A 26,188-nucleotide genomic window follows, 5' to 3' on the forward strand; every position below is an offset into this window, starting at 1 on the left:
TTATGAACCATTCACAAACAATTATATGGCAATTTCTTCAAGCTGTGGCCATTTGCTGTGCACAGTTGCATAAGCTGGGTCACCGAAGCACTCTATTCTGAGTACACTTCATTCTCTCACTTAAAGATTTGTAGCGGTTTTCAGTAAGCAGCCCGACTTTCCCTCGCAATTAGCTATAAGCTGGAGGAGGAGGGGAAACTGTCACGTGGTTTCTCTGTTTGGGGATTTGCAATAACTCGTCTGACTGATCAAAAAATTCAGCTGCAATTCACCATTCATCCACTGTTCCCACACTCTCCCATCAGGCCAGGCACTCTTCAGTCGAGCCTTACAGCCGAATTGTTGGGTGCCCACCTACGAGGGGCCCTCTCATTCCACTGCTGCTGCCCATTGCGGTGTCTGCGTCGGAACAATGGCCAAATAAAAGTCGTTCCAAACTAAATATTCCTGACCAAATTTAGCCATCAAAAAAAATCACATGAAACGCAATTATCAACTAATCACCCCATGCATTCTTTAGCACCTGGTCCTCTTTGTTCCCCTGCCTGCCCAGTGCCTAATGCAGTGACTGCAGGGTAGCTTCTGAAAGGACGTTGACTTTCAATGGAGGAGACTAAACTGACTCGCAGAACAAGCCCGAGGATCTCTGGGCTCCAGTCCAAGCGAGGCAACAGCAAGGGTACGGGCATGAAGATGTGATCAGGAATGCTGTTAACCCGAGAAAAGACGCTGGCTCCATGGGGTCACTTGCCAATCCTAGGATAAGCTGCTGGACTGCTGTGACACCCAGCAAATGTTGTGACCAAAGCCCTGATAGCAGTGGTCTGGGATGCAACTTCTGTATGCCGGGGGGAATGGCTGGAACTTTGGCCATTAGACACCACATCGTGGCTTGGTCCACAAATCTGATGATGACGCAACTACTTCCATGCTGGATAGGACGGGCTACAAGCTCTGTGCAAGACCGGGGTTAAATTGCACAGAGGATCTCTTGGCACATGGCAAATACGAGATGTCTCTTCTGCTTTTGCACCTCTTGCACCAAAGGTTCCAGTGTAGTGTTGGCAACCAGTCTCTCCTAGGTTAGACGATGCAAGTTGCCTTGTAGGGTAATTTTTAACTCGTGCTCGATACTCATTTCCCCACCCTCCACCCCAGTGGTGCATTGCTGCATCAGATAGAATGTGCTTGTGTTAAATGGATATTGCGAACCATGCCCCCGATCTACACTTGTTTTCAGATGCTTTTCTGTTTACTTTGCAGCTTCATATTTTTTTTTAAATTGCTTATTCTTGGAGTGTGGGCAATTCTATCAAATTGCCAATTTCTTGTTCCTCTTAAAGATGATATAGTGGGCCTTCCCTTGAACCACTGTACTCCATGGGTAGAGACCAATGATAATGAGGAGATTTTGGGATATTATCTCTGAAGTAGTAGAAGAATGGCCTTGCAGTGCAATGAGATTTGAATGTGATTGGAGCTGATACAGTTTCCAGTAATGCCATTTATCAAATTAAAACATTGATATCTATTTTATCATTGTATTACATTTAATTACATTGCTCCCAGTGTTGTTGAATTGTGGGAGTACTCTTATCATTTTTTTCTTGGTGTTGGCTGTTTGAAGCAAACCTTTTTTTAAACCAAGAAACAGTCTTTATTTAACATCCCTGGAAAAACAAAGGAGAATTGCTGGTTGCTGTGTTTTTCATCCATGTAATTTAACTTTTATGAAGATGGTAGATATCTAGATCTCTAAGCTGCTTTTAAATCGCCTATTTTTGTTAATAAATATTTAATGGAGATATTCAAAATTGAGGTATTTTGAAAGAGCTGATGCAAAGAAATTGTTTTTTGTGTCTGACGGATTGATAAGAGGGGAGAGATTTTAAAAGACTGACCAAAAAAAAACAAAGATGAAGAGAATTATTTTGGGCGGCATGGTAGCGTAGTGGTTAGTGCGACGCTATTACAGCACTAGCGATCAGGGTTCGATTCCCGTCGCTGTCTGTAAGAAGTTTGTACGTTCTCCCGTGACTGCGTGGGTTTCCTCCGGGTGCTCCGGTTTCCTCCCACATTGCAAAGACGTACGGGTAGGTTAATTGGGTTTAAAAAAATGTGCGGCACGGATTCGTTAGGCTGGAAGGGTCTGTTACCACGCTGTAAATAAAATTTTAAAAAAATTTAATGCATCAAATTGTGATTTAGAATGCAATATTTGAAAAGGTGGTGTAAGCGGATTCACGTACATTTGAAATGTATATTCAGTGTTCTTTTGAAAGGGAAAATTTAACATGGCTGTGGGGAAAGAGCAAGGAAATAGGAGTTTTTGGGTTGTTCTTTCAAAGAATAGCACAGGCATGAAGGACTGAATGTCCTCCATCTGTGCTTTGTGACCTTACGTGGAGCTTGCATGTAATCTATTCGATACTTACAGTTGCATTAAATGGCTATTTACCTCCCGTTGATTTAGACCAGAAACATCAGCTAATATTTTTGCTTGGCTTGACATTAACAGTTGTTACACTTCTGTTACCCAAACAGGTCAATTTCACCCCTGGAGTGCACAAATTGCATTGAATGAAAATTGCACTTCCCAATATAAGTGAACATTTAAACTTGAGGTGAACATGCAGATGTTGTAACGTGTGCTGCATGATATGAGATTGGTGTGGAGCTGGGTTTATGTTTCATGATGCCAAGTTGGAATTCTGATTCCCATTTTGAGGAAGTGTAGACATGGGAACATCCCAGACCATATTTCAGCGGCCTGAAAAGTTCTACATTTACCTCTGGCCAGCGTTCCTCTGGAAAAGGGTTGGCCACATTGTCCCCGGGCAACTCAGCTCTGACTTTCTCTGCACCTCTGTGCATTGGAATGTGGAAATGAAGATGAATAGAGGTCAGATGCCCCTGACTTCCCGCTCCAGATTTGCTGGCCTTAATTTAAAGGGTAGATCAAGTAATTGGTATGTTTATTTCTTTTGCTATATACTTTGCTTTTATTAATTTCTGGTAGGTTAGGGTATTGTTTATTATTGTTGTTTTTAAAAGTAATATAGAGTCACAGACACAGCACAGAAACGGGCTGTGGCCCACTGAATCCACACCATCAATCAACCACCCATAATGTTAATCCTGTGTTAATCTCATTTTAAATTCTCCTACTTTTGCGTCAACTCCCTCCACATTCTACCTCTCATCTACTGACAAGGGGCAACTTATAGTAAGATATTTATTTATTAGTCACATGTACGTCGAAACACACAGTGAAATGCGTCTTTTTGCATTACTCAAAATGTGCTGGGGGCAGCCCGCAAGTGTCGCCATGCTTCTGGCACCAATGTAGCATGCCCACGACTTCCTAACCTGTATGTATTTTTAGAATGTGGGAGGAAACCCACGCAGACACAGGGAGAACGTACAAACTCCTTACAGACAACAGCGGGAATTGAACCCGGGTTGCTGGCGCTGTAATAGCGTTACATTAACCGCTACACCACCGTGCTGCCCAGTGACCAGTTAAGTAATCCATCCACACATCTTTGGGATGTGGGGGAGAAACCCCAAGAAGCCACAGGAAGATTTCCGTGTTGAGGAGTGTGCACATCGAGGTCAGGATTAAACCCAGGTCTCTGGCGCTGTGAGATGCTAGTTCAAATATATTGAAATTGTTTTTAAATCTGAGTGTCACCAGAGAGAATCAAGAACAATTAAAAAGGCATTTGACATTAGTGAGTTATGAAAAGACTGGGCATTCTCAAGGTGTGATCTTGGGACCTGCCACCTGAGGCCTCATCTCTCGTAGGGCCTTGTGAGACAGGCCTTGGGTTGATGAATCCCATGGAACTGCGAAAGGTTAAAGCCCAATATGTTAAGTGGTGAGTTAGATCAAGCACTCTCTGGACCATTAACCCAGGTCAAATGGAGACTTGGGATAGTTGCAGGGGAAGAGTTAAGGTTAACAAGGGTATAGGAAGAACAGGCAATCGAAGCCCTCAATGATGGGAGAGCAAGCGAGCTGTAAGTGGCAGGGGGCTGGGTATTCATCAGATCCCACAGTTGTGTGAATCGGTGACTCTCTGTGCCAAGAACTGCTTCACTTGTGTGTCTGCTGCCTTGTGGTTGGGTGGTGCCTGGGTCCAAAGGTGCCAACCATACCCTGTGACAGGTCTTTCCTGTACATGCTGCACTAACAAGCATGTATAGGAAAGTTGAAGAGGCCAGGACTGGGTATGAGCTTTAAAGTGGGAGTCAGATCCATGGGGGAAGAGTCAGGGTTTGTGGATCCCAATGGAGACAAGGGCAAGAAGGCTAGTGGGTTTGGTGGGGAGCAGAGTGGTATGGTTAAGGAAGGCTGAGGGCCATGTAACAGAAGGCGTGGTCAGGCTGAAGGTCTGATGGCAATTTGATGCAGCTGACAGGCATAGTTCTGCAATCTACAATTGAGTGACGAGGTCCTGTGATCAGTAGGCAGGAGGGTGTAGAAGACATGGGGAACAGCCATATGGGGTTGGGTGGTTGGGGGCCCAGATTTTTTTTTTCCGGTGGGGTGGGTGGTGTCAAGTGATTTGACCAGAGGGCATGGGTGAGGTGTTGGATTAGGTGGTCAGGGAATGGGCCTAGTGGACTGGACTGGAGCAGGCAGGATCGGGCAAGGGTCACAAATATCTGGAGTGGGGGATGAGACATAGCGAGGGCTCAAAAGAAAAGCCGGTGAATAAATAAAGGAGACTAATCTGAGGAATGTTCCTTGCACTGGACTAGGACCAGCTGAGGGAGGTGCTCTTTAAGTGTATCATTGCAGCCCAAGCAGTGCTATTAAAGTTGATTGGGTTGAGAATGACCAATGATGGTGCATTTTAGAACAAGCCAACCTAACTCCTACCAATGTTACGATGCATCCACGTAGCTATGACTATGAGAGAAAATGCCTAGTTCATTTCTCAGTGTGGTGTGACTTGATGCAAAAACCCTTGTTACTGAATTTTACTACAGGAAAGCATTGACTTTTCTATACATAGCACTGAATAAAACAGCTGAGTGAATTTCTAGGAAAGGGTTCCTACATGATATAAAGCAGTATAATGGGTGTACTACACTACAACATTAGATGAGTGTGGCCTATACCTACCTGTCCAATGAACTCATTTAGGCAGCTAGGGATGGGTAATAGATTTGGTGAAAATCCCATGAATGAATTAAGAGCTTGCTCATTTTTGGAAAAGGGGCAGGTCTTCTATATTTGATAAGTGGGGTCTACTTGTAGCTATACCAGCACAGTAAATGTTAGAGTATAGTGGGTTGTTTATCAAAAGAAAATCTTTAAGTTCTCCTGAAGTGATAGCACACAAGTGGGTATCTAGGCTGGTTATGATCATTGGTGGCCTGAGACTAGATTGTCAGCAAGATCTTTCTGACACTTGCTGTATCTGTTAACCTCAAAAGCAAGTACTCATGATATCGGTATCGCATTTTTTCAACGATTTGTTGCTAAATAAACGGGCAAGCATTGAAATAGCATCAGAGGGCTTTCATGTAAAAGACGTCGCTTGTGCATTTGTACTGCAAGTGGTCTTTGTAGAGCTACGGTAAAGCTGGTGAGGAAGGAGGATATTCTTTGGGCAGTGTTGTAGTCAGTGAGCACACAGAATCCATGGCGGTTCAAACCTTTGTGTTCTTCTGTCAGAAATATTTTCTCTTATTTTGATAAACCATTTTTTTTAAAGTTTGCACAGAATTCATGACAGAATTGTTGTCTTTAGACTAGCTGGAATGAACCCTGACATGGCAAGTAAAGTATATGTCATTTACTTCTGGCCATGATGAATGAATATTCAAACTTGGAAACACATTATTTGTTCCTGATTTCAGTGGAAGATAATAAGCATTGAGCCTACTTTAATTAACTTACTCATCTGCTACAGGGTAGATTTGGTGGGGATGAAGTTGGTTATGGGCTTTAATGAATGCTAGATGAATATCAAATTGGCTGGCCATTCTTGACCCACTGTGGACTGGAAATTCAAGACTGGCTGTGAAGCAAGGTGCTGTTGTCCCCAGAATGTGCCACTGCCCTCAATGTGTGCCAGAGAAGTAAGTCACACAGGCAGGCTCCAATTTTCTGTTGGCATTATTTTAAAAATTCCTTTACTTTTGGCTTGTCAGTGGTTAATTCACACAGGGACCAACTGAGGCTGAATACTTCAAAACGTTCAGTCTATAGCAAAATCAGATTTACATAAAATATTAGTGAATTTGTGGTTGATTTACAGGGAGATGGTTTGATTAAGGAAGTGAAATTACTATTCTTAGAAGAATTGTGCGTCATACCTTGATGATGTATTACAAAATGTCTCCAGTTATGTATCTTATCTGGTTCATTATCACGACACCTGGTAAAGTGATCAGTTTCAGGCCTGCAATGGTGCACTTGCAGTGCAGAATTTGGTGGTTGCAGTTTGAGTTTCACCTAAACCACGTCTAAACAAAAAGTCCAGAGAATGAGGTTTGAAAAATTTTTAATCAATTAATATTCAAATAAACTTCAAAAAGTTTCCAAAAGATACAGCAAATTATGCAAAATGTGCTTCATCTATCCTTAATTTGCCATCTGTGAGATTTCAGACTTAAGCAACACCAATCAATCTTTTTTTCTCCCCCCCCCCCCCCCCCCCAGTGAATCATACTCCACTAAGTCAGGCTGGTGCTTAACCCACACTTCGAGATTTAAGTATAAAATCTAGGCTGGTATTTCAGTGCAGCACCTAATGGATTCTTCACTTTGACTTGCCATCTTTCAAATAAGATGGGCCTCCATCTGTCCTCTCAGCTGGATGTAAAAGATGGATCTCATGGTATTGTTTCCAAGCTGGGCAAGGGTGGTCATTGTTTGAGGAAACATCACTGGCATTGGTGCATTGTAAGAGAATGTTGCAATGAATGTAGAGAAGGACGTGTACTAATTTTGTTTACTGTATACCAAATAAAGTATTTCTTTAAAAAAAAGTAGGGAAGTTCTCCCCAGTATCCTGGCTATTATTAACTATTCATTGAATAGATTGTTTGGTTGCTTACCTTATTGCTGTTTGTGGGACTTTGCTATCAGGTTTCCTATATTACAACAGAAGTGTTTCATTGGCTGCAAAGCACTTTGATGTCCTGAGGCACAAATTATTTGTTTTCATCTCTGCCTGGAAATTTTCTTGATGTCTTATTGTAGCATTGAGTTGGGCTCCAACTCTGCACTACATTTCAGCAAGTCTGTGGCACCTCTCCAACTATGTTCATCATGCGTTAAATTGCAGGATTGCCTATTCCATTTCAATTGAATTTACCTAAGCACATATTTAAAGCCTTGATGCTATCTTGATAATATTCATTTATTTTTGCACACTTTTGCATTCTAAGGACTATTTATTCTGCCCCCTTGCAACCAACTCAGTCTTTTGGCTAATGGCAGTTTCTTGAGTCAGTGGTAACATCAGTGCGAACTTTTGTTTATGATCCCGTGATGTGCTTTGAAATGCTTTCCTATGTTAATTTTGCTTTATAAATGCTGTCTGTTTTATATTGTATTTAAAGATAGTGATTGGTAACAGTAATGGAAATTAATCTGTCAGTCTCAAATATCATTATGATATTGTTGCTATTTAATCATCAAATGGTTCATTGTTACAAGGTGAGGAACTCAAAGATCTATTTTGTTATTTCTTTTGTGCTCTGCATGCTGACTGACTATATCTGTTTTGGCGCAAAGCTATGATACTTGGCCCATTTTACTCCATTCTTAACTATAACACATTTTTATTCAAGGTTATTGAAAGTGTTCCAATATCAGTGCAACAGAGGGACAATAACTGGGCTAATGTTGTCCATTTGGGAGAATGCCACGTTGTGTTCATTGTACAACCACAAGTCTTTTCAACTTTAATCACCATTTGTGAGATACTATACTTAGCAGATGGTAAAATGGGGTGCAAGACAGACAGCGATGCAATTTGGATAGTATAAAAGTCCTGCATATCATCCAGTTGATTGACCAGGTTAAAATTCTCCCTGTTGGGATGCCTGCTGTAAAGAACTGCCTGTCACAAATTTATTTCACCTGTACGCTCAGCTGAGCAAAGAACTGCAATACAAAGCAGAATAAAACTCTCCCTTTGCCGGAGAGTCTCAACTGCAGAGATAATTCCAGCAACTCACGGCTTGGATTGCATTTACACTGTCGCTCTTTGCAAGTTGAATCAGATGATCTTTCAAAAGGCAAACCCTTATTGCCTTGAGATATAATGCATATTGACAAGCTCTTTGCATTTGAGATCACAGGTACAGGTCTTGGCCATTTAGACCTTTTAGTCTGTTCTGCCATTCAGATGAATCCATTTACCTATCCCTGATCCCTACCTAACAAAAATGTTATCCTACAGTTTTGAAGGTTTCATACGAACTAGCCCTAAAAGCTTCTTGGACATGAGAGTTCCAGATTGTCAGTGCTTGCTGTCTGCAGAAGCCCCCAAAAGCCACACTCGTGTCCTATTTGACCCAGCTGTGCTTGTTTTGTAAGAAAGCATGTTTGATCGGGGATATATGTTGTAATGTGCATCTAATTATACATTTTTAATCTCGTTTGAATATGGAACCAATTCGACCAACTTTTCCATAAGCAAGCTGTGTGGGCCTAACTCATTTCAATATTTTCTTGATGTTGTAAGAAAGTAGCGGTTGTCCATTGGAATGAAAATGTGTTTCTTTTAAGAAGCTGCTTTCAGAGGTACAAGTGTTTCATGCTTCACTGTGTCCATTTAGTGAAAGCGATTATACTATTTTAATTCAGGTTTGGTTGAAATTTAATTTGCGGTGCACCACCTAACACCAGATTAACCATATGTAGAACAAATAAATGTACAGGTCAGTGGGGTAGAATTATGTATTTCCTTTTGAAACATCTTGGAAGTTGAAGGTGATACTGGGAGGAAAACTGAGAGAACCATGATCACACTTTCATTAAAATTTAATATTTCCAGTTAGTGCCAATGAGCAGAACAAACTACAGCCTTTTATGAGGCACAGTTATTTTATTAGAGTTAATAAACATACAAAAGTGACAGGCATGAAAAAGGCTAATTGTCTGCCAAGCCCATCCCACACTTGTGAAGGCCAGAGTATCTTAACAGGACACACCAACTCCAAACCCTCACCCCTCTACACTCCCCCCAAGTTCTAGAGATCCTACAGCCCAGGTGCTAGGACCTAGCATATTCATTTGGCCCAAAATGAGAACCTACTCAGTCCCCATTTGAAGGTAGAAATTGTTGCTCTCTGCCAGCTCTTTCCCTGCTTTATCCTACATTACAAATGTTGTACTTCAATGGCACTTTATGAGCTGTGAAGCACTTCAAGGTGACCTTGGGTGGCAAATGGTACTAGGTAAATACAAGCTTTATTTTTTAAGACAGCTGTTAAAAGTTTGGTTCTGGTCAGTGAGCACAGTTGCTACCAATGTAGTGAGTTGCAAGGTTCTAGGGAAAGAACATGAGATTGGGATTAATTGGATCTGTTGATTTATGGCTCTATGAATTTACAGTATGTGTCTTCATGCTACCTCAAAGATAGAATAACACATCAATTGATCCATAACAGATCACCAGCTACAGTAAAACTCTGTTAAGCTGACACAATTGGGACTTGATCATGCTGGACTTGCAGATTTTCTGGCCTATTAGGTGCTATTCCTATTAATACCCAAAAACACTAATATTCCACTTTTTTTAAGATGATACGCGGCATTAAAATAAATTTTCCAGTGAACCCAGAAAGTTTAAAGGGAGTACAGGAAACAGCTCTGGTCAGTTTGAAGGGAATGGGAGAATCAGGACACTAGTGAGTTAAAAGGAGTCCTGGAAATATCACTGTTGGGATTTCTGAATTGTTGGAGAGCAGATTATCAGAGTTTTACTGTATATTCAACTTCTGGTTATCTACTTCTTTGAACTGACTGCTGTGAAAACATGGAACCTCACAAAATAATTTTTCCATCTCAACTCAGCAGATTGAACTTGAAGGGTTCAAAGCACATTTGGTTAAATGGTGTCCCTAGGGGACCTGGCCCATCCCCTCAGACAGTAGGGTACAAGTCGTACCATACGTTTGACACACTTAATGCCCTTGGGACAACTAAGTAGTGACAATTGCGGGTGTTACCGGCAACCTAAAGACAAGATTTCAATGGGCTAATGTAAATGTTCAGGCGGGACTTGAATAAGCATCAAATCACAGTCGTGCATCACTAGGAATCAAAGAGAAATGGGATTTGGTCAGTTTTCCACAGCATACTTTGGAGTGTAGAGTTGGAAGCTGTGTCAGCTGAGATTGCCTGATTCCGTATGGACCAGATTTCAGCACTTTAATTTGTTGGTCTGGATAATAAAACCAAGTTATTCATTTACCCGTCAAAGCAATGTAGGGAAATGCCCTAAGTTGCAGTTTATGACTAAAAATGGAGCAGAATTCTTAAACATTTGATTTTTTTTCCTCCAGTATTTTTTTCCTTCTAGGATGCCTTTCCAAGAAATTCTTTGAATTATAGAACAGTATTATATTATTTATTTTCGTGTGTCCAGATGATTTAGAATGGCCAGTAAACCAGTGAAGCTATTAACTACATGATGCTGTTTAGTCCTTTCTACTTGGTAATGTGATTAAATTGCTATACACATGTCATTAGCCTAGGTGCGGCATCTGACAGCCTGAGTTAGTGCAGGATAATGAGTCTAATAGCCACTATTGTGCCATTTCCTGTTCAGGTTGCAACTTAGCTCTCAGTATATGGAAGACTTTTTTAAATCTGGATTTAAACAGATTTGTTATGCATTAATTATGCATCTGTTTTCCCTTCAGTCTTTCAGCTAAATATTTAAAAAGACAACGAGTGAGTTTCCATCCCACAAGATGGGGCTTATTATTATATTCATGTGTATTCTTTTCAGATTGATATCAACAAGCCTTCAAGGCTATTTCTTCATAATGTCATAAACAGATTGTGATATTTCTCTTGCTGCATTGGGTGATAATGGGAACAAATATTTAATATTTCTGACTATATCCTATATCACATTAATTTGAAATGTGTTCAATTTCCACACAAAGCCAAGACAGCTGGCAGTTGTCAATAGTAACAGGATATGTCCATGTTCCATTCTATACAATTAATATTCTTCACTAATACATGCAACGCTCGTCTTTCCCAACAGGCACCGAGGATGATGATGATGAAGATGGTGATGAGGCTGACGACACCAAAATCATCGTCCTCAGTTACCCGCAGTACTGCCGGTATCGTACCATGCTGAAGAGGATTCAGAACAGATCATCCTCCTGGTTGGTTGACCAGTTTGTGATGGCGTTGGGTGGTATTGCAATTCTTAATGAAAGTACCCGCATCCTGTACTGTCGCGACACGTTTGATCATCCAACTCTGATTGAAAGTGAGAGTGTCTGCGATGAGCTTGGTAAGTACTTTCCCTCTCATTGTAAAATGGTAACCAGAGCTCAACAACATGATTGAAATACTAGATGTTGTAAAAGTTTGGAATTTTAACTGCTGGACTATGTAACTATGCAGACTTTAAAGATGCCAAGGACTGTATTAAGTTTTACATTACTAAACCACGAGAAATCCAAGATGATATTTGCTTGGTGTGGCTCCTGCTAGATTGTTTTGTCAAATTCTTCAGAAACTTGAGTTTAGCGTTGTTGGAAAGCAAAAAGGTCATTTATGCTCTCAAATGGAGATTTTGAGAAATAACTTTAAAGGACTAGCAAAAATAATGTTCAACTTTTATGTATTACTAGAGCCAAATAGTTGACTGAAAAACAAAAGTTTGAATTTGTTATTGGTAGGAAATGTTTTGTGAATGAATGTTGAACAAAAGACAACAGTAGCCAGCTGGACTGACTTTGGCAAGGCAGGATTTTTGCTACAATTGAATTGTTGGTATGATTAAAGTCTCATTTTAAAACAAATATCTGCCATATTTAAAAGCAATCTGAATCCAGCCCAACCTGAAACCAGAATAAGGTGGTGTGAGACGTGCTTCAGAATCGGTGCGTTCACGCACTTTACACTTGCATAGTTTAGTGTCAAATCGAGTACACTTCAAACTAAAGTTATACTGTAAATACATTAAAGTACAGAAGTTTGATTACCCTCCTGTAGTAGGGGTATCGGAAACAAGAGGGCATAGGTTTAAGGTGAGAGGAAGGACTTCTAGAGGGTGTCCGAGAGGCAAGTTTTTTAAGAGTGGTTGATATCTGGAGTGCACTGCCAGAGGAGGTGGTGGAGTTGGATATGAGGCATTGGGATATTAAATAGGCAAAGCGTAGAAGGATACAGTCCTAATGTGAGCAAATGGGATTAGTGTAGTTGGGCAAATAAGGTCAGCTTCGACATGGTGGGCCAAAGGGGCTGTTTCTCTGCTGTACATGACTTTGATTGTATGGCACTGTCTTGGTCAGCACTACACATAAAAGTCATCTTTTCTCAAACTACAACATATCCACCCCCACCCCCACTGCAGATTTTGATAGGGCACTCCCCATGGCAAATTGCAGTTGTTCGAATGAGCCAACAGATCAGCATGCAGTGAAATGTTGCTGGGAGAAGTTGGGTCCTTGTGCTTCAAAGCTTATCTGTCATTGGATGTGCAAAATCCAATGGGTTGTGTGGCTTAAAAGAGACTTTTTCCTCAGCAGGTCCCAGCTTGTTGCTGGCAACTCAGTGGTGGACCCTTTTTTTAAGTTATTTGTTTATCTGTTCTCTTTTGAGACCCCTGTCTCGACTGCTTGCCACATAGTACTGACCTATGCCCTCCTCTTTCCCCTGCCCAAATCTCCATCCACCAATCATCTTGTACAACAGCACCCCCCCCCCCCCCCGACCCAGTCACAAATCACCAAACACGAGATCCTGTCCCCCCACTCTCTGGCACTGGCCCACACCACAGTGATCATATGATTCACTGAGCTTACCCCTCACAGGTGATGGTTCCCCCCACTACCACCAATCACCAGCAGCTAACTCATGGCCTGTGGTGGCCCGTCTCCCCACTCTCCCTCGGGACCCCACCCAATCTGCACCGGCGCAGCTTGCAGACGAATGGCCTCAATGAATTTCCATGTGGCAAGCCAGTTTTTGTTGCACCTCAAAGCAACTGCATAATGCACCTTTGCAGATGCTAAGCAAGTTATAGGCAGAGTTTAAACCCCCTTCCCTACCAACAAATATCCCCACCTTACTTCAAGCAGCCAATGGTAAGATTGTAGCACTGTCTTCTGCACCCTGCAATGAATATCATGGCTCTAATCAGCTTGCATATGAATCTGATTAGCAGCACAAAAACTATTGTGAATATTTTAATATAGTTGGAATATGCAAGTCAAAGAAATGTATATTTGATTATTGAAAAAGCTTATTTAGGTTATCAATGTTTTACCCTTGATTAACCTTTTCACTCGTGCATGGAAATTAATTTATAAAGATGCATGAGAATTATGCCCCAGAACAATTTTAGAATTTCAAACAAATGGCCTGAGATGTTGAATATTTGTACCTGGAACATATTGCAAAACCTTACATTTAAATCTGTTATTTATATGTGACCTTTAACATAGTAAAATGTTCCAAGCAACTTCATAGTTACATAATGAAAGACTAATTAGTGCTAAGTCAAAGAAAGAGATATTAGGATAAACAATCTAAAGCTTTGGGAAAAGCTGGGTTTTGCAGCACGTCTTAAAGGAGAGAGGTGCAGGGTAACAATTTCAGTGTTTAAGGTCTCTTCATTGTTGGGATCAAGGAAGTCTGGGATTTGCATGAGGTCTTGGTTGGAAGAAGATAGAGATCTTGGGGGTTGAGTTAGATAGCATTTGAAGAAAAGATTAAAATAAAACAAGCACTATGAACTAGTTCTTACTGCCCTGGAACTTGGATACATGACCCAAAACACCAAAGTCCTGATATGGCCAAAGGTGTGCAGATGAAAAGCAAAGTGGCCTTGTTGATTGTTAATTACTTCAATTAAGGCTAATTTGGTTAAGTCTTGACTAAGAGCTAGCAAGATAGGATGAGCATGTATTCTGCATTAGAAAGAGGAAGCCAGTCAGATTCCATTCAGAGATTATAAAATTCTAGAGCTTTTATAGGACTAAAGTAAACATGATATCAGTCTTGTGAAGGGTTGGGTTGTTGATTCAGAGCAGGTATTTCTGCTGAAAAATCACATTCTGTTGGACTGTTGCCAAAAGTGTTACTGACAAAATGCAGTTGGTAATATTGGCTATGGTTCCTTTATTTGGAAATATTAACCTTGAATTTTTGAGCTCTGGAATTCTGTCTCTCCAGCTGCCTTTGGATTATCAAATTACTTTAATTAGTTTCTTTGCAGATTATTATCAGTGTCTGTAACTATAAATTTAAACTGGCTTCTGTTCCACTTAGATTTTGAGAACTCAAAGGCAAGTTAAAAATTAAAAAAAAAAATACATTGAATAGCTGCCCATTCTGGGCAGACCAAGTGGAAAAATACACAATGGACTGACTCATTTGTTCAGATAATGTGTTTATGACCACAGTATGCAAGTAACTATTGATAGGATTATTAACATCAATTATTATTGTACATGCTTCAGTGTTGAATTTTTGGTGAATGATAGGTTTAATATATACTCATAATCCAAATGGAATTCTCCTAAAGACTGTTAGAATTCCTTTCTAATGTAGTAATCGTATAACATGATGAATGCCATTTTGCATTACACTGACATTGAGAAAAGAACTCCAATCCTGGCACTGTGACAATAACACTTCAGTGGTGTAATGTAAAATTGCATTTACAGTATATGTCACAGAAATAATAGATACACACCAGGACACCATTTGACAGCTGTAACCTATACTTGGTTATGTTCAGCTATTTGTAAACGCATTTAAGCTTCAGTCTTGTAGCTTATAATATCATATAACTTCCACATTTAGTTTATAGCCATATGACTATACCCAAGCATCTATTAATATCTATCTGTCTACCTGCCTATTTTTCAGTCTGTTTCAGTATCAACCTATGAATATCTATTTTTCGTACTGAATAGGGCACAGTTTTACACCCTAGGGTCACTCTTCACATGCCAGGTACCTTCCATCTATTGCACTTTTGTTGCTGCAGGTGCAAAAATAACTTTAAATGAAACAGAAAAATGCTGGTTAATTCCTGCTGAGTACTTCTGAATGCAGTTCAATATAGCACCTCACAATCTGCAAAACTTGCATATCAAACAACAATGAAACTAAATGGTTTTAGCTTAAGTTTACCTCAAAACATTTACTTTGAAGTCTTCTTTAAAAAAAAGACACTCGGGAGTTAGAGGCTGAAACCATTTATCCGTGGGCAAATGTACACAACATTTCTAAATTAGTCTTATATTTTCCTTTTGAAAAATGCTTATTATTTTATCTGTCAATGCATTAGCTTTAAACATGACAGACTTAACTACTCAACAATCAAAAATGCACCAAGACGTTTTAAGCTGAAGTGTAATTAAAGCGACCAAGAATGAATGTCAGTTGTACAATGAGAAAAGACTAGATGAAGTTCTATAGACTGAAAAGTACACTGCTTTTACCAGGTTACCATGGTAAAGCTGTCAGGGATAAATGTTCTTTGTGAGCAAGTCCTCAACCACAAACAGTTTTAGCAATCAATACATTATTTAATATAAATAATTAACTTACTAATTCTTGCTTGGAATATATTAAATGACATTACAATGCAGGTATTAATAGCATTGTTTTGGCTTCCTCCAACATTTGGAATAGTTTCATCAAATGAGTCTCCGATTCAAAAGTGAGTTGTGCTCTTATTGAAACTGAGCCTGTGAATGTAAGAAAAGGAAGTAGGAATTACTCCAGTGGATGTCGGACTATCCTTCTCATTGCTTCAGGTCTTCTATAAAGGCTCCATGCTTCCAGCAGGAGTGTCCATCCTCTGATGTATTTCATGTACATTTCCTTTGTAAAAGAAACTCAACAAACTGCAGATGCTGGAAATCCAAAACCAAAACAGAAAATGCTGGAAATGCACAGAAGGCCAGGCAGCATCTGTGGAAGCAGGAGCGATTAAAGTTTTGGGACTTAAATACTTTGTCAGAACTGAGAAAGAGAAATACAAATTAGTTTGCATCAGGTTGGGTATTAGTTCCTGTTACCTGTAATGACAGCAGCGGGCACTGCTTGTGGTGACCAGTCATTGGCAAGACCTGGGCAGTCATGAGGCACCAATAGCTTTGGATGGCTTAGTGTTTGGAGAAGATGTTTGCGATCCTTGATCAAAGAAGTGCCAACAAAAAGCAGATAAGATCATGCTTAATTTAACCAGTGGCATCCACAGAACCAGTAACACAGCCACAGTGAAGAACAGGTGACGCAAAAATACTTTAGCTGTAATGAAAGTCATTTGATAAGGATCAAATTTCCTGATCTACTTTACATCCGTGGTGAATCTTGAGTTTACACTGTGCCATTTTGATAAAAATCAGAAAAAGAACAAGCTTATATTTGTATCATGGCTTTCGATGCTCTCAGGATGCCCAAAGTACCCTGGAGCCAATGAAGGACATTTGAGTTTGGTCACATGTAATGTAGGAAATACAGCGGCCAATTTGAGCACATTAAGGTCTCTCAAACAGAGGTGTGAAAATGACAAGTTTATTTGTTTTATTGTTATTGATTGAGAGATGAACAGTGATCTGAACATTTAGGATGGCTCACATCCTCTTTAAAATTGTGGAATCTTACCAGCCACCAAAGGGGTCAAAAAGTTTAATGTCTCATCCAGAAAGCAACGACGTGTGATGGTAATGCACTGAAATGTAATTGTGTGCTCAGTCTTAAAAGTGACACCCAAACCCACAACTTCGTGACCTCGGTGAAGGAACAAAGGAAACAGAAGAAGCCAGTCAGCCTTTTGAACCTCCCCACCAGTTAATAAGACATGGCTTAATTCTCTGAGGGGGCTGGGTAGCCCCCTCGGCAATCTCCCTAAGAATTGTGTGCTTCATTAAGATCACCTGTTGTCCATCACTGCTTTCTCAATCTCGTCTCCATAACCCTTGATTCCCTTCTAGATCAAATGTATGTCAATCTCCTTGAAAATGTTCGATGACTGCCTCCACAGCTCCTTGGGTTAGAGCTTTCCAAAGACTCGTCCACCATTTTGAGGGAAGAAATTCCTCCTTGTCTCCCTCTGAAACTATACTCCTTAGTTCTCAATAACCCCATTATGGGAAATGTCATCTCAGCATCCCCTTTAGCCAACCTCTTCAGAATTGTATGTTTCAATAAAATCACCTCTCATCCTCCTAAACTCCAGTGAGTATACACCTGATCTGCTCAACCTTTCTTCATGTGTTAGCCCCTTCTTAGCCTGAATCAACCCACTAAATGTTCTAATGCCTCCAACTTGGGTAGATCCTTCCCTGAATATGGGTGCCAAAGCAGTACCCAGTATACCAGGTGTTGTCTCACCAGCACCCTCTAACTTTGCATGAAAGCTTACTTACATTTCCTTCACTGCAAGAGGTATGGAGTACCAATGTCATGAAAAGGTGGTTAAGCCATTCCTTGAATTAGTCAATGCCATGCACAGCTGCAAGCAGTAATTCAGCCACAGTATTGTACAAGTCAATAAGACAGTAACCATGCTTAAATGACAGTTATGTGATGAGGTTGATGTATTTCTTTCAATGTATTTGTATCTGAGAAGCCCCAGTTTATACATTCTCTCCTGGGGGTTGGGAATATGCAATCAGTTTTCCATCAACATTTTCTTACCATCCAGTTTGCAGCTATTATTAACTTCAGAAAGCTTTGGTCATGATTAAAATTGATCGGTATAATGCATAGCCTAAGTGAATGCAAGCAACTATTTATATGACTGTTTTTCTTTTTCAAAAAAAAAGTCTGTAAAGATGCACACACAGATATAGAGCGTGGGGGATGGGCCACCTGTATGTACTTACTTGGCACAGAGCCAAAACCATATAAACTTGAAGTACATTCCTGTCTATACACTATGTGAAATGTATTCTGGAATCAAGGCTGATAAAAATGGATATGACATTATAGAGATAAATCTTGCTGCTATGTTTCAGATAAAATGTTCTTTCTCTCCTCAAACTCCATGGGGATAGAGATTGTCCCATGGTCTTGCAGTTCTGTGAATATTAATCTGTTACTGTAGGTTTCAAAAAGTTTTACTTTAATTTAACTTGTTATCTGACACTGCCTTCTGTAATTGGTCTGGTGATTAAACTGTCTTTTGTCATTTCTTTGTGTCTCTAAGTACCTATGTGGTGGCTTTAAAATGTTTCTAGTTCTGTTTCAAATGGCCATGCAGTAAACAATAAGCCCTGGAATGTACCTCAGCAAATACATATCTCTCTTATCTCACTTATAAAATGTGTAACCATTTCATCAGGTTTATTTCAAGAGCCATGATATGGTCTAGAGATTAAGTTTTGCCTATTTCCATTGTTCTGAACCGATTTGGTGCATTTGTAGCAACTGTTGATTTGGACCCCCATATCATGAAATTGGCTATAAAATAAATAGGGTAGTTTACACCCTGAAGCATGGACTCAAACAGGATCTACATGGTTCCCAATAGGGTCACATTAGATCAGAAGCAGCTTATGACAATTTACTGCGCAACAATGTGAGCAAGATGTCAGCCCTTGAAGGCACCTTCCCCTTGGCATCTGGACAGCAATAGCAGCCGGCACTGGAGGGGGCGGAGACAGATCTCCTAAATTTAGTAATATACAGCCAGTCAATGGAATGGGCTTGAAGCTGTTGGTATTGACTTATTGACAAGACAAGGCAAGAGAAGCACGTTGGTAGGAAAAGGTGACTTTGGGTTTATGGTTCTCAATCTGCATCTCCAGGGTTTCCTCACCTTGTTCCAGCTGTGGTCCATTGACAGTAATTGATTGCAATGATTAGTCAATACCTCCACTACTGCAGTATCTAGTGACTTCCCCAGTTGGTGGGAGGCAGACTGGATGGACCTTAGTGTAGCGGTTAGCGTAACGCTTTACAGTGTCAGAGACCTGGGTTCAATTCTGGCTACTGTCTGTAAGGAGTTTGGACGTTCTGCCTGTGTCTGCATGGGTTTCCTCCGGGTGCTCCAGTTTCCTCCCACATTCCAAAGACGTATGGGTTAGGAAGTTGTGGGCATGCTATGTTGGCACCGGAAGCATGGTGACACTTGCGGGCTGCCCCCAGAACACTCTATGCAAAAGATGGATTTCACTGTGTGTTTCTATGTACATGTGACTAATAAAGATCTTATTATCTAGCAATTCCTGTTTGTATGTTTTCTGACTAATACAACATGTTGAGACTCTCTGCTAGCAGTAAAGGACAAGCCCGAGTCTCCACTCACCTAGAGCCTGTAATACGCTGCAATAAATGTTGTTATTAATCATGCTTCCACGCTTCTGTTTGTGGTCCTATTTCAATCCCCTTCCCCGTTTCTCAGTGTTGCCACCGTACTGGGGTGTAATAGTACATGCTTATTGCTCCCTTTGCATGAGCCTCGAGTGTAAGCGATGTCGGATGTTTTGCCCTGAGGGCACTTGCACCTGGGCTCAATTGTCTATGGCAGCATTCCCCAATCTGCTGTACCAGGGTAACTTTCCTTTCCAAGACCTGGGGGCCAAAGTACAGCCAACCCATCCCAGTTCAACTAACTCAACTCAGGCTAAAAACTGAACTAGAGGTTAGCCTATTTTGCTTTCTGGGCAAATGGGCTGAGGTATTGCTGCTCAGTGTGTGGATTAATAACATTGCATTCTTAAAATGAATTTCAGTATGGAAGTCTGTCAACATCCCTCTCCTTGGGCCAGTTTTTAAGTCTTGCCTACTTTGCTAGATTGCATCAACTATTGATGTATGGTTTATTGACTCAAAGCTTTGTGAAATATATCCCAGCACTTCACATAAATATGGTGCAAGGTTAAACATACAGACCCTTTTGAATGTATTGTGAAATTTCAGACAGCTCTATATTTTGTAATCAAGTCTTGTATTCAGTGGGTTGTGCAATACCAGATGACTGAATAACCTTTATTAGCACATCACATTTTTCCATTAGAGCAACATTCAGTGCATTCGTAAAGAAATAAAAATAATTGATAAATACTATCTTTGCATGCACTTCGGGGATTCTAGGTTGTATATGGGAGGAAAAATACAATTAAATGATATTCTGATGAACCTGCAAGAAATACTCGTGAGGTCTGAAGGCAGCTCTACATAAAATAGTTCCCAAAAGATTTAGCTACACTATTACTATGATGTAACTGAACAGCAGAGCAAACTCAAAGGGCTGAAAGGCCTACTTCTGTTCTGACCTTTTTATTGCCTTGTGCTGGGAAAGATTTTTCAGGGATGATCTTTGTTGCGATTTTTTTTTTAAAGTTAAGTTTTTCATTCTGCAGGGGGTGCTATTCTTTAACACCAGCGAGAGATTCTTCTCAAAGTGCTCTGCAGCTTATTCCTGTTCCGACTAAGCTACATTGAGTCAGGTCTACCAATGCCTTGATGTTAAGTTCTCCCCATGTTCTCGTCCCTCCATGACCTTGTTCTTCCTCAGCTCTATAAACTACTGCAGGGGTCTAGACCTCTGTTCTTCCAGCTCCAGCCTCTTGTGCAGTCACCACTCCCCTTGTTGTACCATTTGAGGTCTGCATCTGCAAGGTTCATACCCTTTCCACCTCCCACTCCTTTCTTAAGATGTTCCCTAAAGAATTGAAATTACTAAGCTGTTGGTTCCCTAACATCCAGCCCTTGTCAATAATACTTCTGCGAATGTGGGAATGATTCATGATGTTAAATGCAAATTGTTGTTTTGCAGTGATGTCACTGAGGGTTATGGGTGGTTGTTACCTACCTACCTTTGGGAAGATGCCAATTTCAGTTTGCTGAATCGTGCAGTCTGTTTGGATTGATGTTATTTGTGCTTCAGGCAGCTACCCCCAACTTAATGCATCACCTTCCACAGATCTTGCAGCCTCTTGGGGTTCACTATGTCTCATCAACCCAGCGTTTAATATTCCTGTGTTCCCCACAGTTTTTAACTCCTGGATCCATAAGCCATAGGAGCAGAATTAAGCCATTCGGCCCATCGAGTCTGCTCTGCCGTTCAATTGTGGCTGACTTATTTTTTCCCTCTCAACCCCATTCTCCTGCCTTCTCCCCATAACCTTTGACACCCTTACTAATCAAGAACCTTTAAATATACCCAATGACTTGGCCTCCACAGCAGTCTGTGGCAATGTTAGATTCACCGCCCTCTGGCTAACGAAATTCCTCCTCATCTGTTCTAAAGGGATGTCCTTCTATTCTGAGGCTGTGCCCTCTGGTCCTAGACTCTCCCATTACTGGAAACACTCTCCATGTTCACCCTATTCAGGCCTTTCAATATTGGGTAGGGTTTCAATGAGATTTCACCACCCTACCACCACCCCGCCCCCCCCCCCCCCCCCACACAAATCCTTCTAAACTCCAGTGAGTACAGGCCCAGAGCCATCAAACACTCCTCGCATGTTAACCCTTCCATACCTGGGATCATTCTCGTAAACCTCCTCTGGACCATCTCCAATACGAGCACATCCTTCCTTGGATATGGGGCCCAAAACTGCGCTCAATATTTCCAAATGTGGTCTGACTAATGGCTGATAAAGTCTCTCCATTTGAAATGAATGTTGGCATTGCATTTACCTTCCTTACTACTGACTAGACCTGCAAGTTAACCTTTAGGAAATCTTGCACTAGGACTCCCAAGTCCCAAATCCACCTAACACTTCAAAGCAAAAGCACAAGTTGGAAGCAATCAAGAAGTGCCCTTGATTCTGGCATTCTGTAAGCCAGCCCCTAGTATTAGCAATTAAAATAGTTTGTGCTTTCAATTGATCGTACCTTCAAATTATGCAAGGACTACAATAAAAAAAACATTTTAATATTTTCCATGCACTGTTTATCTTGCACTGCATCAGATTTACTCCCCAGTGCTTTTGATTTATTCAGCGTGGTAATTAGTGCCTGTATAATTTATAGTGCAGGATAAATATGCTGGTACTGTGTGCATTGAAATTGCTTTATTGCAAAATTAAGGTTTAAATAAGGAATAATACATTTTAGAAGATTTGGAATTAACCCTTGTAAATTTTGTACAGCGGGTTTGTTGTGTATGGGCAAATTTTCACTCTGAATTCTACTTTGCCACACTATATTCATGAAGAACAGTGTCCATGAATTCTCATCTCCCTTCAAATCAGAAATGTAAATTTATCCTAATCCACTCCCATTGTATCCCAGGAAACGAAGTGTTGCAAGATGGGAACTAGTTTTACCTACTTGTACCTACACTGTCAGCCAAATGACCCATTCAAAAAGCTCCTTGGCAGAATTTAATTTTGCATAAAAGCCCTGGGCTGAGTGAATCTTCCTGCAAACAACCGAATGGCCTTTATGTCTGCCAATCATTTTCTGTGACCTTCGTGATCGACTTTTCTAAATTTGGTCATTTGCAAAAGCTTTCCACAATCATTTTTATTTTAAAAGTTTAAATAGAAGAACAACATTTCCTGGAGACCCAGAAGCTCTTGGAGCTGATATAGGTCAGTAAGTTGGGCAGCATCTGTGAAGAGAGAAACAGGGTTGACATTTTGGGTCGGTGGTGTTTCATCAGAACTGTTCTGAGCTTCAAGTCTTGTTTCAAGCCAATGACCTTTCATCATTCATACTGATTCCCCCTCCAGGGATACTGCCTGGACAGCTGAGTACTTCTAGAAGTTTGTATTTTTAATTTGGGTTCTTGGGTTCCTGGTTTCCATGACAATTTGTTTTTGTGGGTCAACAAGAACGTTGGTCATTATTGTTTGGCTGTTGAACTCCATTTGATACCATTCATAAAATGTAGACAACTTTGACAACATTTCACTTTATAAAAATGAACACCATTTCCCTAACATTTGGGGCCCAGAGATGTGGGGTTAGTGTGTGGCTGTTCAGGGCCCAGAGGGGAGTGGGGTAGATATTAGAGGAATTTCCAAAATCTTATGCATGAGTTCAATGTTTTCAGTTTAAACTGTTAAATATGTGTATTTTTATTGGTGTAATGTTACATGTTGATTCATAAATCAGGATGGCAACTGGAATAATATTGAATAAATGAACTTAGCAATTTGATTAATTCACACTGAATGCATTTGAATTAGTTGCATTAAAGTGAGATAGCTTTTGATTTGAATTCAGTGAATCAGTTTGTTATAATTTATTTGCACCAATCAGAAAAGGTTGAATTTTCCCCAGTGTCTCAGATAAACTTAACATCAGTTGAGCATTTAAAGTGTGATGTTCTATGCACAGCATTGACATGTTATAGTAAATCTAAGTTACTTACAGTGGTACCCAAGCAAGACTCTGCAAGTTCTTTATGCCCATGTGTCTTGTGCATTTCCTTTACTGATTTTAGAAATCCCATGATTTCTAATTTATAAAAATGTGGAGGTGGGGGGGGGGAGGAAAATGGGTTTAAATCAAGCTATCAATTGCATTCCTTTCTGACATTGCAAAACTAATAAAAATTCCATTTGGGTAGCAGCAATTGGGTTACTTTATAAGGAAAAAACCTTGCCTTTGGCTACTCCTTCCTCTGAACATATAATACATTTTTTTTGCTTTGGGGAATATTAATGACAATAGTGCTGTAGTATGTGATATTATTACTCAGACACATACACTGACTCATTGCAGCCTGCGTGTCATTACTTGTTCTGAAAGTGGAGCACTCTGCTAAGGATTTTGTTTTGTGAGTAAAAACAAATTATGATTTTTAGGAAGAATTATTTTGTTCAGACTTGCTTTCACTGTCTTGGCAAAGCTTGCATGTGTTTTCCCCCCCCCCCCCCCCCCCCCTTGCTGGTACTGATAAGTGCCTTAATTTAGGAAGCATACATGACTGTCATTCTGTTCTGAAGAATTCTCCGAGCAGAATCTGCTGGTTTTTGCATGCATTGGGAATGCACTGCAGAAATTGTGGACTTTCGCAAACTGAACAATGAATTGATGGTCTACAAGTGGTTGGTTGATATAATAAATGAACATAAGTAGAGAATTCTCAACATCAAACAGGGTATAAATAATTCTATCATGTGTTATTTACAGCAAGGGGAATAGGCACATTGTGTTAAATAATGCATTAAAATTCTATTAACTTATAAATCACAATTTTAATATAAAGAAATGATCTAAAACTCTTTATTAAATTGAATTATGCAGTGAAATGTATGTCGTATGCTGCAAAATACCATTTTATTTATTGCTTGTATCTCATTGCATCAACTCAGTTTGTCCTTGAGATTATTAAACTGTAATGCTTATTTATACAGCCTTAAAATGGGTCAGGAAACAATTATAGGCAAATCTGGGTAGTTAATCCAGAGATCAGAACAAAATATTTTTGAAATGTTTGCTTGAGACTGAGTAAATCTCAGGTTGTGTATAAAGTGGGGTGGGGGCAATGTGGGGAGTGGGGCAGACGTTTCAGCATGTGCTTCTAGACATATATGGGTGCATCCCATTCTGAAGGTCCACTGTTTGCAGCAGCCTTCCAATCTGACACATGAATATCAAGACTGTTCCCAGAGTTGAAACCTGCCCCATTTGGTGCACTTGTTCCATTGCAAGTGGAAGAACATTTAATGGTCTTGGCAAGTAAGGTTGGAATGTGCACAGGGACTGGATTTAATCCTTAATTTTTTTTAGGATGGCGGTCCAAAGCATTTCTAGTGCCAGTATTTCTTGTGTGGTAAGCATTAGATGTCAGCCCTTGGCTCAGTCCATCATGCAATTGTCTTGTGAAGCTTATAGCTTCAGGCTCATTTCAGGAGAGTTAAGCTCAGAATCTCCGGCTGACATTCCAGCACTGCCAGAGGTGATAAGGTGGAAATTTGTTGCATGCTAAAGGTGCAATACAGTAGTTGTGGTGTGTCGCATTCTGCTTCTGCAGTTCAGTTCCATTGATGTCAAATGAATTGAACAAGTGGAGTGTGTCCCAACAGCTGCGATGTTCTTGCACATTTAACACACCAAGTGACCAAGATATTTGGGATGAATCATTGAACCAAATGCCTATTCTCTCAGTTGGATATAAAAAATCTCATGGCATCGATTTTTTTTGGGGGAAAAAAAACGAAGCCAGAGGAATCCTCCACTGAGTCCTGGCTAACTTGCATCACTAAAAACAATATATTAGCCTAGAAATTAATTCGATGCAGCCTGCCTGAAGTTCAAGTATTGCTGAAATAGAACGTAATTGCAACCATTTCATAGTCACCAATCTGACATTGACAAGGCACTTCTGCTCATGAATTGTCCTTGTGCCAGTGATGGGGTTTCCACATTAGTTGCACACAGGATGATATGGATCCCCATGCAGGATTGTGATGGAAATTGGATTGCCCATCCCATGTTACTTCTAAACAAACCATGTGGGCTGCTCACTCTGTAGTAGTGCTATTCATGTGGAACCCAATTTGGGTATGTCCTCTGTTAGTGTTTCTCATTTAGTTTACACACCTCTGTTCACCAGTCTAAACCCCACTCCTAACAACAGTTCACCCCCATTCCTCTATGAGACAGTAGCACTTCTGAGTTGATCTCTGGACAATCTGCCTGCCTCCACCACCACAAAGGCTCCAATCTGTGAATCATTCATCCCATAGTGGTGCAATCACACCCCTCCTCCTTCCCACCTCTCTATAAACCCTAATCCTCAGGAAGCTGCCCCCTTCGCCCGCCAAGCCTCAGTTGAACTGCCAAACACGAGACCCTCACTCCCTGAACTCCTGTAACCCAGTCCTGGGCTTCAAATCCCCTTGCAGCATAAAGGGAGGCCGTTCAGTCCTTTCGAGTTTATTCCAGTTTTCATAGAGCGATCCCATTCCCCCACTATTTCTTCTTCTCCCTTGCGTGCCCATTAACACCCTCCAGATTCTCCTGCCACCCACTGACATTGAGAGCAATTTGCAGTCACTAATTAACCTACCCACTGACACAGCTTTGGGCTGT

At 40.6% G+C, this 26,188-nt stretch overlaps 1 protein-coding gene across 1 annotated transcript in view; it reads left to right on the forward strand.

The window, feature by feature from the left end:
* The window catches only part of arid5b (AT-rich interaction domain 5B), a 119,602-nt gene that overhangs the window by 24,454 nt on the left and 68,960 nt on the right, over window positions 1–26,188 (forward strand). Inside the window, exon 4 of the mRNA XM_052027820.1 lies at window positions 11,253–11,510. Within this exon, the coding sequence (XP_051883780.1) occupies window positions 11,253–11,510 (258 nt within the window). The remainder of the gene's footprint in view (window positions 1–11,252; window positions 11,511–26,188) is intronic.

The sequence above is a fragment of the Pristis pectinata genome, chromosome 12 (assembly GCF_009764475.1).
Source record: "Pristis pectinata isolate sPriPec2 chromosome 12, sPriPec2.1.pri, whole genome shotgun sequence".
Taxonomy (NCBI): domain Eukaryota; kingdom Metazoa; phylum Chordata; class Chondrichthyes; order Rhinopristiformes; family Pristidae; genus Pristis; species Pristis pectinata.